Consider the following 13,952-nt stretch of genomic DNA (forward strand, 5'->3'; position numbering starts at 1 on the left):
TCCTTAGCAGCTTGTACATCAGCTAAGGATGTTGAATTATGTGAAAATGTTAACCCCTCAACCAGCAAACACTTGCTCTTCCAGACTTGTCTTAGTTATATTTTTAAATTTATTACAGTTCCTAGCACAGAGCAAGCACTCAGTAAATGTTTAGAGAATAACTGGGTCCAGAAGTACTATGCCCTTTAATTCTATCCACAGGCAATCCTATGCCAAGACTTTAAAAAGGCAGCGCTGAGATGTGAACCTTGCTCATTTGTCTTACTCCCGAGGGAGAATTTCTTCTGCTGTCACTCCTGACAAATTCAAAGTCTGGTCTGTTTGATTTCTCTGGCAATCTATTTCCAGCTTCTGATTGTCAGGTAAGTTCTCTCTAACTTAACTCTTGCCTGACCCTTTCCTATCACAGTAACCATTTTCTGCCTTGAGTTTTCTGAACATAATTCTACCGTCCTGTATATTCCCTTTAGACCTCCCTCAAGGGCCAGTTCTTTGCTCTTGTACCTGGCCTTAATCATCACCCCTTCTTCCAATCAGCACCCTCAACCATCTCACCTATCCAACTCCAGGGCAGGCCCCTCCCAAAATTCAGCGAAGTGTTTAAGGTTCAGCCCTATATCTTATGCTTAATGGCCTTTAATCTCTTTAGTTTGGGTTCAGGAATTGTATTCTACTAATGGGAAGGGTATGGGATGGGGACTAGTTCTGCACTATTATTTTTTGAAGATTTTATTTATTTATTTGACAGAGAGAGAGAGAGATCACAAGTAGGCAGAGCAGCAGGCAGAGAGAGGGAGAAGCAGACTCCCTGCTGAGCCGAGAGCCCCACGCGGGGCTCAATCCCAGGATCCCGAGATCGTGACCTGAGCCAAAGGCAGAGGCTTAACCCACTGAATTAAAGTCTATACAATAGATACTATAAGAATCATAGAACTGTGCATGCATGTGGTTACAAAAATTCTTCTTGAACGTTTTCTTAATACAAAACTCCAAACTGTTTTTACCCTTTCCTACTACTAAAGGGAAGTTTAGGTTTCTGTTAAGCATCTGAGGGAACCACACTTATTGGAGCCAAAAAGAAGCTGCAGTCTTCAGAAACACCAATATTTCTAGTTACATTTCATATGTAACCCAGATCTATACTTTATTTAGATATATTTAGAGCTCCTCCAGCTAATTTCTAGAAACATTCAGGGGCAAGCCTTTTAAAAATAGATAATCTCAAAAAGATCCTTAAGGTATTCATGAATTAACTAAGGATACTACTTGCCTTAAGAGTTGCCAAGTAGTTTCTCCAGCCAAAAATTTGTAGAGCCTGAGTATTTATGTAAGAACATTGTAACCACTCATAATAAGAGCTAACATTTATTAAGTACTTTTACAAATGTGGAGTCCCTGGTTTAATCCTGCTGACAGCTTTGTGAGAAAACTCATGCACAAAAAAGTAACTTGTCCAAAGACACGCAGCTGGTAAACCATCAAATGGGATTAAACCACTTGAAGTCTCTGAATCCAGAACCCCAGTGCCTCTTGGATTTCTAGAAGCTTTACTAATACCAGAAATATCCTTCTGGTATTTAGCTGCCAGCATAAAGATTCTACTGGGTTATCTCTGTAAGGGTCTATTGATCCAGAACAGCCCCATCCCGGTTGAACAGCCATTTTGCTGTTTATGCAGTAAAACTTAAATTGACCCTGACCCCCCTCCCCCCCAGTGGAACTTACTTAAAAGCAAGAACTGGAAACCAGTCCCAGGTAACAAAGCCCAAATACAACGGTAGGTCAGGTCAAGTGGAGATAACCGCCCAAATAAAAGGGTGGGCCAGGTCAGATGGAGACATCCAATCAGTAAAGCGTGCATACTGTCTCCCTAGCTACCAAGGCATGTGGGCCCCTCCTTTTGGGCACAAATTCTGACTTAAGGTGATAGGCTAGTTCAAATAGCTACTATGGGGTGAATTGTAAATCAGTTGGCCACCCGCGTGGGGCCTAGCATGACTGTGCAGCTTCCTCTGTGTGTTACAATCTCATTGGCCACCTGTGTGTGGCCAGGCCCAACCACATGGCCTTTGCTCTATAAAAGTTAGTCAGTAAGGCAGGGAGGGGTCACCCTCTCTGTAAGAGGTGAGGCACTGAATGGTCAGTTTGGTTCTCCATGCTTGGGGCAAAATAAAGCTTTGCTTGACTTTTGCTTTTTATCAGTCTCTTTCCTTTGACCATTGACCCATTATTGGGGGGACCCAACAATCTCAACCTTTTGTTGCCAGGACCATGATAAGGATAGAAGTGACTACTGGACTAATCTATTTCTGTCTAGAAGAAAGCTCTCTGACAATATTGTCAAAACTCATCCAGGAAGTATTCAATAAATGTTTACTGAATGAATGAAGCCAGGTTAGAATTTGTTAAAAATAAATAACTTTCTCATATATTCACCTAGGAATAAAAAAGAGAGGGGCTGTCTCAAAATCTTCTCCAATTGAGAGCTCACAGGGAAAACTGTGTTAGTAACTCAAAGAGATTAATCTAAGTCCTACGTCTAACCAAGTCCATAATGAATAGTCAGAAAATCCAGGGGGAGGAAATTCAGCAAAATTTGAGGAGACCTTCAGAGCAATTCTTCCAAAATTTGTTTCAACACTCCCTTCCTCATTCTAAAATATTCAGATTTTGGAAAAATGATGTTGCAAATCATCTGGGTCACCTGGGTGACTTCCTGGGATAGTGTCTATAGGTATATTAGGAAAGGTCAGTATGAAACACAACAGTGTTTTATGGGGTGAAACGCACCAGCTCCTTCGCCAGAGGATTCCACGGAATTGTGCATACCAGACCAAAAGCAGTTTAGGAAGCCTGTTGCAGTAGATGAAGGCAGCCACCAGATGGCACTCAAAGATTAGGTTCGCGGGACTTCAGGGGCATGCCCCTCCCCTCCCCTGCACCTCTGCGGCCCCCCACCTCTCCTCCCGGCAACTAGCCCCTCCCCGAGGTTCCAGGTCAGTGTCCAAGCGAACCCGACCTCTCTTGCGGTAACTCCCAGCTGCGAGGTCAAGAGTGGGGCCGGCTTAGAATGGACTCAGGCTCTGGCCCAGGACTGCAAAAGTCTTGCAGCCGGCCATCACCCTGCCCGCCCTGCGTGGAGGAAGCAGACCCGCGGTGGGGAGGTGCGCAGGGCGGGTGGTCATAGGCTGAGGCGCTGGGCGGGAGGAGGCGAGGCAGGCCCCCAGCAAGGCGGGACCTGCACCGACCCTGCCCAGGCGCCGCAGGAGGGTGAGGGGTGCCGGCCGCAAGTGTGAGCGACACTAAGTCTGCGGAGCACCCTGCTGGTGTCCCACTCGCCCCGGGCCTGCTCGGGACTCACACGGGGAGCGCAGCCTCCAGCGGGGGAGTTTCCACGGCGGGGTGGGTCCAAGCGAGTGGCATTTCCAGACTTCGGAGGCACTACTGGACACGGCTATTTCGTTTTTCTAGTTTTCAGCTAGTATCAGAGACATGAATTACACACGGTTCCTCACCGCCACGAGCGCAGCGAGAATGCCTTCTGCCATCCGAGTTGCGAGTGAGTCCTGGGCCCGCGCCCCTCCTCCGGGGGTGGGGGGTTTCTCGCAGAGCCTCCTGCCGCAAACCTGAAACAGGGACAGACTTTGTTTTCTGAGACTGGGGCTGGAACAGAAGGCGGGGTATCGGGTATCTCTGCTTGAGTGAAGCAGGAGCAGCAATAGAGACACGGGCTGTTGGAGGACACCTCCTTGGAAGAGAGAGGGTGTGCCCTCTAGAAAGACTCTTCCTGCAGGGTGAGTGTAAGGACTTGTTTAGTCAGAGTGACTCCATCTTGGTTAAAAAGCCATTTTGTTGTTTGTGCAGTAAAACTTAAACCGACCCTCCCCCCTCCCCCCAGAGAAACTTACTTAGAAGCAAGTCTGGGAAACCAGCAAAATATGGTCGGCCAGATCCTAATAACAGAGCCCAGAATACAAGGCCAGGTCAGCCAGTTCCTGATAACAGAGCCAAGAATACAAGGACGAGTCAGGCCAGGTGGAGACATCCAATAAGTAAAAAGCACCCCTTGACAAACTGTCTCCCTAACCACCAAAAAAATGTAAACCCCCCCCCCCCCCCGCCTTTTGGGCGCCAATTCTGACCTAGTGATAGGCTAGTTCAAACAGCTACTTAGGGCAAATTGTAATTCAATTGGCCACCTGCATGTGGCCTAACATGACTATTCAACTTTCTGTGTATGTTACAATTTCATTGGCCACCTGTGTGTGGCCAGGCTTTTGCTCTATAACAGTTAGTCTGTGAGGCTGGGAGGGGTCGCTCTCTTTGGAGGTGGCCCTGACTGGTCAGTCAATTCTTGAGCCAGTAAGATTGGGAATGGTCACTCTCTTCAGAGGCGGCGGTGACGGGTCAGTCAGTCAATTCTTGAACCTGTAAAATGGGGAGGGGTCGCTCTCTTCAGAGGCGGCCCTGACTGGTCAATCAGTTCTTGAGCCTGTAAGATTTGGAAATGGTTGCTCTCTTCGGAGGTCGCGGTGACCGGTCAATCAGCCAATTCTTGAGCCTGTAAACTGGGGGTGGTCGCTCTCTTTGGAGACGGCCCTGGCCGGTCAGTCTGACTTCTAATACTTGGCATAAAATAAAACTTGAAGTAACTTTTACCTTGTCTCAGTCTTGTTCCTTTGATAACAGACCTAACAGTGAGTAGGTGTTAGGCACCATAAGCAGATGTATGCGGTGTGGAGTGGGTCTGGGAGACCTAAAAGAAACGAGTAAGCCCTGAAGCCTGACACGCAGGTAGGCACTAAAGGGAGGAGAGGAGGGTGTTCTGTCATTGCTTAACTTTGCTTAACTTGCTCGTTGCTCTGCCTTAGTTAGGCATCCCCATTCTTTAGTTCCTCCCCAGTGAGGTAGGTCCAGAAAAAAGTAATTTTACATGTTTATTTTAGACTAGTATTTCAAATAGAATTTCTTAAAGTAGAAATTGTTCAGCTTTACAGTTTCATTGATCATATAGCAACATATTGAGCTACCTCTGCTTATGAAAGTCTTCAATGAAAGTGTTTCCTCTTCTCTTCTCTGTGTATTGTAGCGGAGGTACGGATAAAGTCACTGAAATCAGTCATCTCCTTGGCTACTGGATCACCAAACCCCAACACGTTTCCTTTTAAGACTGCTGTTATCACCATAAAAAATGGAAAGCCCATCCAATTTGATGAAGAGATGATGAAGAGAGCACTTCAGTATTCTCAAAGTGCTGGGTAGTTATCAAAAGATAACATAATTTTGTTGGTTCATTTTCATGAGCAATATTCTAAGACCCACCGATAAAGTAACGTGTCATTTTTAACTGGGTATTGCACGGGTAGGAAGGTTTGGGGCAGTTTTCAAAGATTAATTAAGAGCAACAGGTTTATTAAATGCTTCCTCCTCAGTGACTGCTCCTTGACTTTAAATAATGGGGAGACTCAGAGAAGGCTTGTCCAAGGAAATACCACTGGAGCTAAGACTGGAAATACCACTGGAGCTAAGACTGGAAAAAAAAAAAAAGAGAGAGAGAGAGAGAGAGAGAGCTAAGGGAAGAGAAGCAGGTTAGGAGGAAGGAGGAAAAGGACAAAGCAGCACTTCCGGGGGAAATTTTGTAATTATTGTGTTCCCTTAATAGTTGCAGACCCCTATGCAAAATCTTTGCCCTCAGTTCAGATGTCTTTAATATCTGTATTATATTTCAATATACTTTTCTTTCACAGAACAAAGACTTTAATAAGGTATAATTTGTAGACACTCCATACATTACCCTTTATCATTAGAAGATGATCAGCTAAGGAAAGTCATAAAGCATGTGTTTCACTTTGCTTTTAAGAAATTAAAAACATCTGGGGGCACCCAGGTGGCTCAGGTGGTTAAGCATCTGCCTTCAGCTCAGGTCCTGATCCTGGGGTGGGATCCAGCCCTGGTTGGGCTCTGCTCAGTGGGCAGTCTGCTTCTTCTCTCCCTCTGCCTTTTCCCCCACTTGTTCTCTTTTCTCAAAAAAATAAAATCTTAGAAATATAACACATTATTTATATATGAATTATATGTAATATGTACAATAGGTCTTTCTTAGAAAATAACTTCATTCATTCAATTTAAAAATTGTCAAATACTTTTGCCAATATTATTTACATAATTTAAAAGACAAGGCAACAGACTTAGAGATTAAGAAATTCACATAAAGTCAATCAGCTCAGATTAAATGAACTGAGATATTAATCTACATCTAGTGTACAAGATGTACACTAGATGTAGTAGTGTACATCTACTCTAGTGTACAAGAAAGAGAAGAGGCTTTGGAATAAGATAGATGTAGATTCAGGGGCATCTGGGTGGTTCAGTGGGTTAAAGCCTCTGCTTTCGGCTCAGGTCATGATCTCAGGGTCCTGGGATTGAGCCCCACATTGGTCTCTCTCCTTGGCAGGGAGCCTGCTTCCTCCTCTCTCTCTGCCTGCCTCTCTGACTACTTGTGATCTCTCTCTCTCTCTCTGTCAAGTAAATTAATAAAATCTTTAAAAAAAAAAGATAGATGTAGATTCATATCTCAGCTCATTTAATCTGAGCTGATTGACTTTATGTGAGTTTCTTAATCTCTAAGTCTGTTGCCTTGTCTTTTAAACAGAGTTATTAATATTGGCAAAAAGCATTTGAGGATTTTTAAATTGAATGAATAAAGTGCCTGACATAAAGCTACCATTTAATACTTGATTATAATTATTATGTTTTTTAATACTATAAATTTGAAATACGTTTTATGCTTTAGAATCCCAGAGCTGTTGTCCTGGCTAAAACAGTTACAAATAAAATTACATAATCCTCCCACCATCAGTTATCCAACCAGCCAAGGACAGATGGACATATGCATAACAGCTGGCAGCCAAGATGGTCTTTGCAAGGTAAGACTGAAAGGAAAGGGAACCCCACATTAAGAATCAAATATGTTCATAAATATAGTCATTTCTCACCTAAACATAAGAGGGTCATGTTTAATGAGTTACTGGTAGTCTATCTTGTCTTTACCTAGAATTTTAAACAGGAAACTTAAAAACATTCACCAACCGGATTTTTCTTAAATATAGATCATGTGGTTAATGTCCCAGAACTATGAGTCATTAAAACAAGATTCCCATTAAGGAAGTACTCAAGTCCTACCATGAGGTAATGAGCACTGCTTAATGTCATCTGGCTCAGAGATTCAGGTTACATTTTGATTTATGTAGTTATGAAGTTTCACTAGGATTTTTAAAATTTTTTTAGGAGATGAATCCTGATACTCCTGAGAGGAAATGTTATTCCTTTGCCTGCCTGCTTAGTTCAACACCTGTGCTCACCACTGCTTACATCTGGTCTCCTTGGATGTGCTTCTGTAGATCTAGGTCTATGTCTGTCCCTGACTTCTCTCTAGGTTAGTTCTCCTGTTACCGCCACACACGCCCCCCCCCCCCCCCCCGTTCCCTTTCTCTCTCTCTTATTCCATCTGCCTCTCTCCTGGGTTCCAGCAAGCCCACAGATGTATAACCACCCCTGGGGAATTCTCAAAAGAGACTGCATCAGTGGTTCTCACCCTCTTCTGTTTCTTTTTTCTTTTCCTTTTCATGAATAATTAGTCCCAGATAAAGATTCTCTATATTCAGTCTTCACATCTAGACTAAAAGGACTCTTATTTATGTTAACCAGAGCAGTTTTGTTTATCTTTTTAGGAAAATGTAAAAGCTGCAATCTAGTTAGCTTTAGAAATTTTAAATTGTTATTACAGAATAATATATTGATGTAATAAGAATATAATTTTTCCTCCCTCTTTTTGTATTTAATTGGAGAAAAAGGGGGAATTAGCTACTGTTTGAGTGTTTGCTTAAAGAGAAACATCTGTGATTCTATAGATTAATATGAAAAATGTTCTTTTTAATTAAATATTTTTAAGAAGGTATACTATGAACTTTTCTCCCAGAACAATGCTCAAGACGATTTTTTCATTATCTGTCAAAGCATCAGGCATAACAAAGGAAGATAGCATAGATGGCCAGAAACACCAATAACTCACTTACTTACAGACATGCTTATTACAGAGGCCTTCATGGGAATCTGGTCTACTATTCCTTCCACTTTGTTCTCTAAAATAGATGTTATGTTAGGCACCTGTGTCTCTGTCTACCTCTATTAAACAGTGCTACCAGATAATAGCAGCCCTTCTTTTCATTTAGAATATTTGACATTTTCATGTTCCCCAACTGACATGGAAAATATATGTGATTAGATTTTCATTTGATTTTTTAACAATACACATGCCACCCAAGTAATTTGTTTGGTCCTAGGATGTCCTCTAAAGCCTGAACCACTTAGAAACGTTTCGGAGGAGGGTACTGTTTGACATAAAATGCCAAAAGCTCATAAGGAAAAGGTGAAGGGAACATTGTAGACCAAACTGGAAACAAAAACCAGAACGTCTATCTCAATTGATAATGCCCATACTGTTTGTCATGAGATACAGGTTGTTAAAATGATAGGAAAGAGAGGCTTGAACGGAAGATTGTGACACACCACAAGGAAGAAAAAGATGATGCCATCAATTATGTAAGATTTCATTATAATGGACCCCCCCTTTGATTTAGGCAAGAAGTACCTATTGTCTAGATCATATTGTCTGCAAAATCTCTTAAGATTTGTGGAGCCTGTCTTATCTAACCTCTAAATATGCTTTCACATTGTTGATCTTCCCATCCTTTCTGAAACACTCTTCTCTGGTTCTCCCAATACCTCATTGGCCCAGTTTGCCCTGCCTTTGCAGTGTCCTCCTCCTCTACACATCCATCATTTATCAGAGTTCCCCAAGGCTCCATCCTCAAAACTCTTCTCCCCTGAACCCATGTACTCTCCCTGGGTGTCTCCATTCACACCTATGTGCTGGATCCTATGCTAGTAACTTCAAGCTCCTTCCAAATCCATGTGTCCCATCTCTCTACCTGTTGCCATGACAGTGTTTTAAAAGCAGCTCAAACCAAAACACACTCCTCACCTTGTCCCTCTCTAACAGTCTGTGGTTCTGTTTTTCAGTAAACAGCATCACTCCATCTGTCTAGCTCTGTGGCCAGAAGTCTAGGAGTCTTTCTTCATGCCTCCTCTTCTTCACTCCCCTATAATCATAATTGTGTTCTGTTGGTTTGGATTTCCTAAATATTTCTCAGTTCTCCTCACCAATTCTATCATCATTGTCTGTCAGGCTATACCCATATCTCTCCCCCAAAATTGCAGCAAAGGGGTCCCAGATAATCCTCAGGCTCCCAAGACGTTCCACATACATTCCCACTCACCTTTCATTCTTTCATAATGAAGCCAGAATGAGCTTCCCAACATGAATATCTGATAATCTGACTCCTCCTTCCCTGACACCCCCAAACCCTGCTCTTTACATTTCTTTTCCAAGCCACTGAATTTGATCAGTTTCTCAAAATGTACCTATTGTGATCCTCTGTACCAACTCATCACTTCTCAAGGAAGCCTTCCCTGGTCCCCTGAAGTCCCCGAATGCCCAAGTCCTCCTACAATGAGCCCTTAAAACCTCTGCATCTTATACTTAACAGCACTTGCCATTGTTTTTAAATATACACTTATTTGAGTAGTTATTTGGTTAGTGTCTAGCTTTCCCATTGGACGAGTAGCTCCAAGAGGATAAGAACCATATTGCTATGCTCGTCATTTTGTCTCCATACCATACACAGGCTTCACTTACAGTAAATATTCAATGAATTTTTAAAGAAGGAATAAAAGAAACATGAATTTTAGGAGCCAAACCAGTTATCTTACCCTAGAACAGAGTTTGGCTTGAGAGCAAAATCCAGCCCTCATCTGACTTTGTAAATAGTTTTATGGGAACTCAGCCACACCTGCTGGTTTGTATATTGTCTTTGGCAGCCTTCTCACTCTAGAAGCAGAGATAAATAGTTGCAATGGAGATATTATGGTCCACAAAATATGTACCATCTGGTACTTCATAGAAAATTTGCCAATTCCTACTGCAGAATCCTAGAATCCTCAAACTGAAAAGGGGATCTAAGAATGGAAACAATAGTACCCAAACTAACCTATGCTTCTTTTGTTAGGTGTTTGAAATGATCATTAATCCTGGAGATAATGTCCTCCTAAATGAACCTATTTATTCAGGAACACTTCAAGCTGTGAGTACACATTTTTATAAAATGCAACTCTCTTTTAATAAATAAAACATTACAACTTTAGAATTCTCTGTCTATGGAACAAATAGTATCTTCCATCTGTAAACAGGAGAATCTTAAATGATGTTTGCAAAACATGTTACGTGTACCCTCTGCTTTATACATTTGTTTTTACAAAATCTAAAAGTGTAGGTGCTGAAATTAAGCTGTGCAAAATCACGTCCAGTTTTCTTAATATTTCATGTGACATGACACTTCATTTACAAAAAAAACTTAATTTTTTCTTTACTTTTGTTACCATATGTGTAAGTATAGTCATGTTGTATGTCAATTTAATATAACTATAAGCCAATATGGTGTAATTAGGACTTTCCACTCCAGTGTTAAATTAATGGGACTATAATGTCCAGAAGGAGGAAGCTGGTCATCCAGCTTTGCTATGCCCTAGTGAGAACACACCACTGACAAGTAGGTTTGTCTGAGGCACAATACTTGAGGGTAGCCATGGACTAATTTTTGCAGGTCCTTAGGTTCTTAGACCTGGAACCAAAGGGTGGGAACTACAGGGAAGCTATTTCAACTCAATATAAGAATTTCCCTCCCTAAGGAGGGAAAGCACTACCCATCACTTCAGGTGCCCAGAGTTACTCTCAGTTGTCATCTAACACCTTCTAGCTTAAAGTAGGGGAGTGAATGAGGTGACCTTTATGCTCTGATAATTCTGACTTCACATATTCTTTTTTTTTTTTCAAGTTTGATATTAATTAATATAGAAAGCTATTAGCTAGTCTTAACGAAAGGCAGATTTTCTCAGAACTCCTGGGTTGAAATTGATATTATAAAAAAATGCTTTTCCCGTGAACAATCTGAAAAGGAAATTGAGAAAGCAATTCCATTTATAATAACAGCTGAAGGAATAAAATCTGAAATTAAATCTAAGAAAGGAGGTAAAAGAGTTGTACATTAAAAACTATAAAATACTGCTCAAAGAAATTGAAGACCCAAATAAATGGAAAAACATCACTTATCCATCAATTGGAAGACTTAATATTGTTTAGATATCAATACCACCAAAGCAAACTACAGATTCAAAACAATCCCTATCAAATTCCAGTAGACTGTTTTGCAGAAATAGAAAAGCCAGTTGTCAAATTCATATGGGACTGGAAGGAATCCAAATAGCCAAAACAATCCTAAAAAAGAACAACAAAGTTGGAGGACTCCCACTTCCTAATTTCAAAGCCAGCTTCAAAACTATACTAATCAAAACAGTGTAGTACTGGTACAAGAATAGACATATAGACCAGTGAAATAGAACTAAGAGTCCAGAAATAAACCCACACATCTGTGGTCATTTTATTTCGGCAAGGGTACCAGAACTATTCAGTACAGAAAAAATAATCTCCTCAACATATAGTTCTGGGACAACTGGATTTTCACATTGAAAAGAAAGAAATTGGGCCCTGGACCATATAAAAGTTTAACTCAAAATGGATCAAAGACCTAAATGTAAGAGCTAAAACTATAAAAGCTTAGAGGAAAACATAAAGACAAATCTTCCTGACCATGGATATGGCACTAAATTTTTAGATATGGCACCAAAAATGCAGGCAAAAAGAACAAAAAATAGATGCATTGGTCTTCATCAAAAATTAAAAACTTGTGTGCCCTGAAGTACATTATAAAGAAAATGAAAAGACAGCCTACAGAATGGGAGAAAATACTTGCAAATCATATATCTGATAGGAACTTAATATCCAGAATATATAAAGACCTCCCACAATTCAGTAACAATAACAACAATAAAAGAACCTAATTTAAAAATGGACAAAAGACTTGAATAGACATTTCTCCAGAGAAGATATTTGGTTGCCAATGAGCACAGAAAAGATGCTCAACATCATCATTAGTCATTAGAGAAATGCAAATCAAAAACACAGTGAGATACTCCCTTAAATTTACTGGTATAGCTGCTTCTTTAATGCAACATAACAAGTGTTAATGAATCTGGTGTTGCTGGTGGAAATGCAAAGTGGTACAGCCACAGTGGAAAAACAGCTTGTCAGTTCCTCAAAATATTAAACATAGGGGCGCCTGGGTGGCTCAGTGCATTAAAGCCTCTGCCTTCAGCTCAGGTCATGATCCCAGGGTCTTGGGATTGAGCCCTGCATTGGGCTCTCCCCTCAGCAGGGAGCCTGATTCCTCCTCTGTGCCTGCCTGCCTCTCTGCCTCCTTGTCTGTAAAGTAAGTAAAATAAAATCTTAAAAAAAAAATACTAAACATAGAATTAACATGTGACTCCTTAGTTCAACTCCAGGTATATACCTAAAAAGAATTGAGAACTGGAGCTCAAACAGATAATTGTACACAAATGTTCATTGCGGCATTATTCATAATAGCTGAAAGGTAGGAGCAACTCAAATGTACATCAACAGGTGAATGAATAAACAAAATGTGGCATATACATATGATAGAATATTATTCAGCCATGAAAAGGAACAAACCTTTTTTTAAATTTTTATTTATTTCTTATTTTTTATAAACATATAATGTATTTTTATCCCCAGGGGTACAGGTCTGTGAATCGCCAGGTTTACACACTTTACAGCACTCACCCTAGCACATACCCTCCCCAATGTCCATAACCCCCCTCCCCCTCTCCCAAGGCTCCCTCCCCCCAGTAACCCTCAGTTTGTTTTGTGAAATTAAGAGTCACTTATAGTTTGTCTCCCTCCCAATCCCATCTTGTTTCATTTATTCTTCTCCTATCCCCCTAACCCCCCATGTTGCTTCTCCATGTCCTCATATCAGGGAGATCATATGATAGTTGTCTTTCTCTGACTGACTTATTTCACTAAGCATGATACCCTCTAGTTCCATCCACGTTGTCCAAATGGCAAGATTTCATTTCTTTTGATGGCTGCATAGTATTCCATTGTGTATATATACCACTCTTCTTTATCCATTCATCTGTTGATGGACATCTAGGTTCTTTCCATAGTTTGGCTATTGTAGACATTGCTGCTATAAACATTTGAGTGCACATGCCCCTTTGGATCACTACGTTTGTATCTTTAGGGTAAATACCCAGTAGTACAATTGCTGGGTCATAGGGTAGTTCTATTTTCAACATTTTGAGGAACCTCCATGCTGTTTTCCAGAGTGGTTGCACCAGCTTGCATTCCCACCAACAGTGTAGGAGAGTTCCCCTTTCTCCGCAACCTTGACAGCATCTGTCATTTCCTGACTTGTTAATTTTAGCCATTCTGACTGGTCTGAGGTGATATCTCATTGTGGTTTTGATTTGTATTTCCCTGATGCCGAGTGATGTGGAGCACTTTTTCATGTGTCTGTTGGCCATCTGGATGTCTTCTTTGCAGAAGTGTCTGTTCATGTCCTCTGCCCATTTCTTGATTGGATTGTTTGTTCTTTGGGTGTTGAGTTAGCTAAGTTCCTTATAGATTTTGGACACTAGCCCTTTATCTGATATGTCGTTTGCAAATATCCTCTCCCATTCTGTCAGTTGTCTTTTGGTTTTGTTAACTGTTTCCTTTGCTGTGCAAAAGCTTTTGATCTTGATGAAGTCCCAATAGTTCATTTTTACCCTTGCTTTCCTTGCCTTTGCCGTTGTTCCTAGGAAGATGTTGCTGTGGCTGAGGTCAAAGAGGTTGCTGTCTGCATTCTCCTCAAGGATTTTCATGGATTCCTTTCTCACATTGAGGTCCTTCATCCATTTTGAGTCTGTTTTTGTGT

General features: G+C 41.2%; 1 protein-coding gene across 2 annotated transcripts in view; it reads left to right on the plus strand.

The window, feature by feature from the left end:
- The first annotated feature begins 241 nt into the window (after positions 1–241).
- The window catches only part of AADAT (aminoadipate aminotransferase), a 35,073-nt gene continuing 21,362 nt past the window's right edge, over positions 242–13,952 (plus strand). The window contains exons 1-5 of one of the 2 annotated variants that reach the window (XM_045997163.1): positions 242–362; positions 3,472–3,559; positions 5,090–5,258; positions 6,794–6,926; positions 10,128–10,202. In XM_045997163.1, coding sequence (XP_045853119.1) covers positions 3,493–3,559; positions 5,090–5,258; positions 6,794–6,926; positions 10,128–10,202 — 444 coding nt within the window. In that variant the 5' untranslated portion in view covers positions 242–362; positions 3,472–3,492. Of the gene's footprint in view, positions 363–3,047; positions 3,165–3,471; positions 3,560–5,089; positions 5,259–6,793; positions 6,927–10,127; positions 10,203–13,952 lie in introns of those variants that run through there. The other variant, XM_045997164.1, reaches the window with a different exon arrangement.

Source organism: Meles meles, chromosome 2 (assembly GCF_922984935.1).
Source record: "Meles meles chromosome 2, mMelMel3.1 paternal haplotype, whole genome shotgun sequence".
Lineage (NCBI taxonomy): Eukaryota > Metazoa > Chordata > Mammalia > Carnivora > Mustelidae > Meles > Meles meles.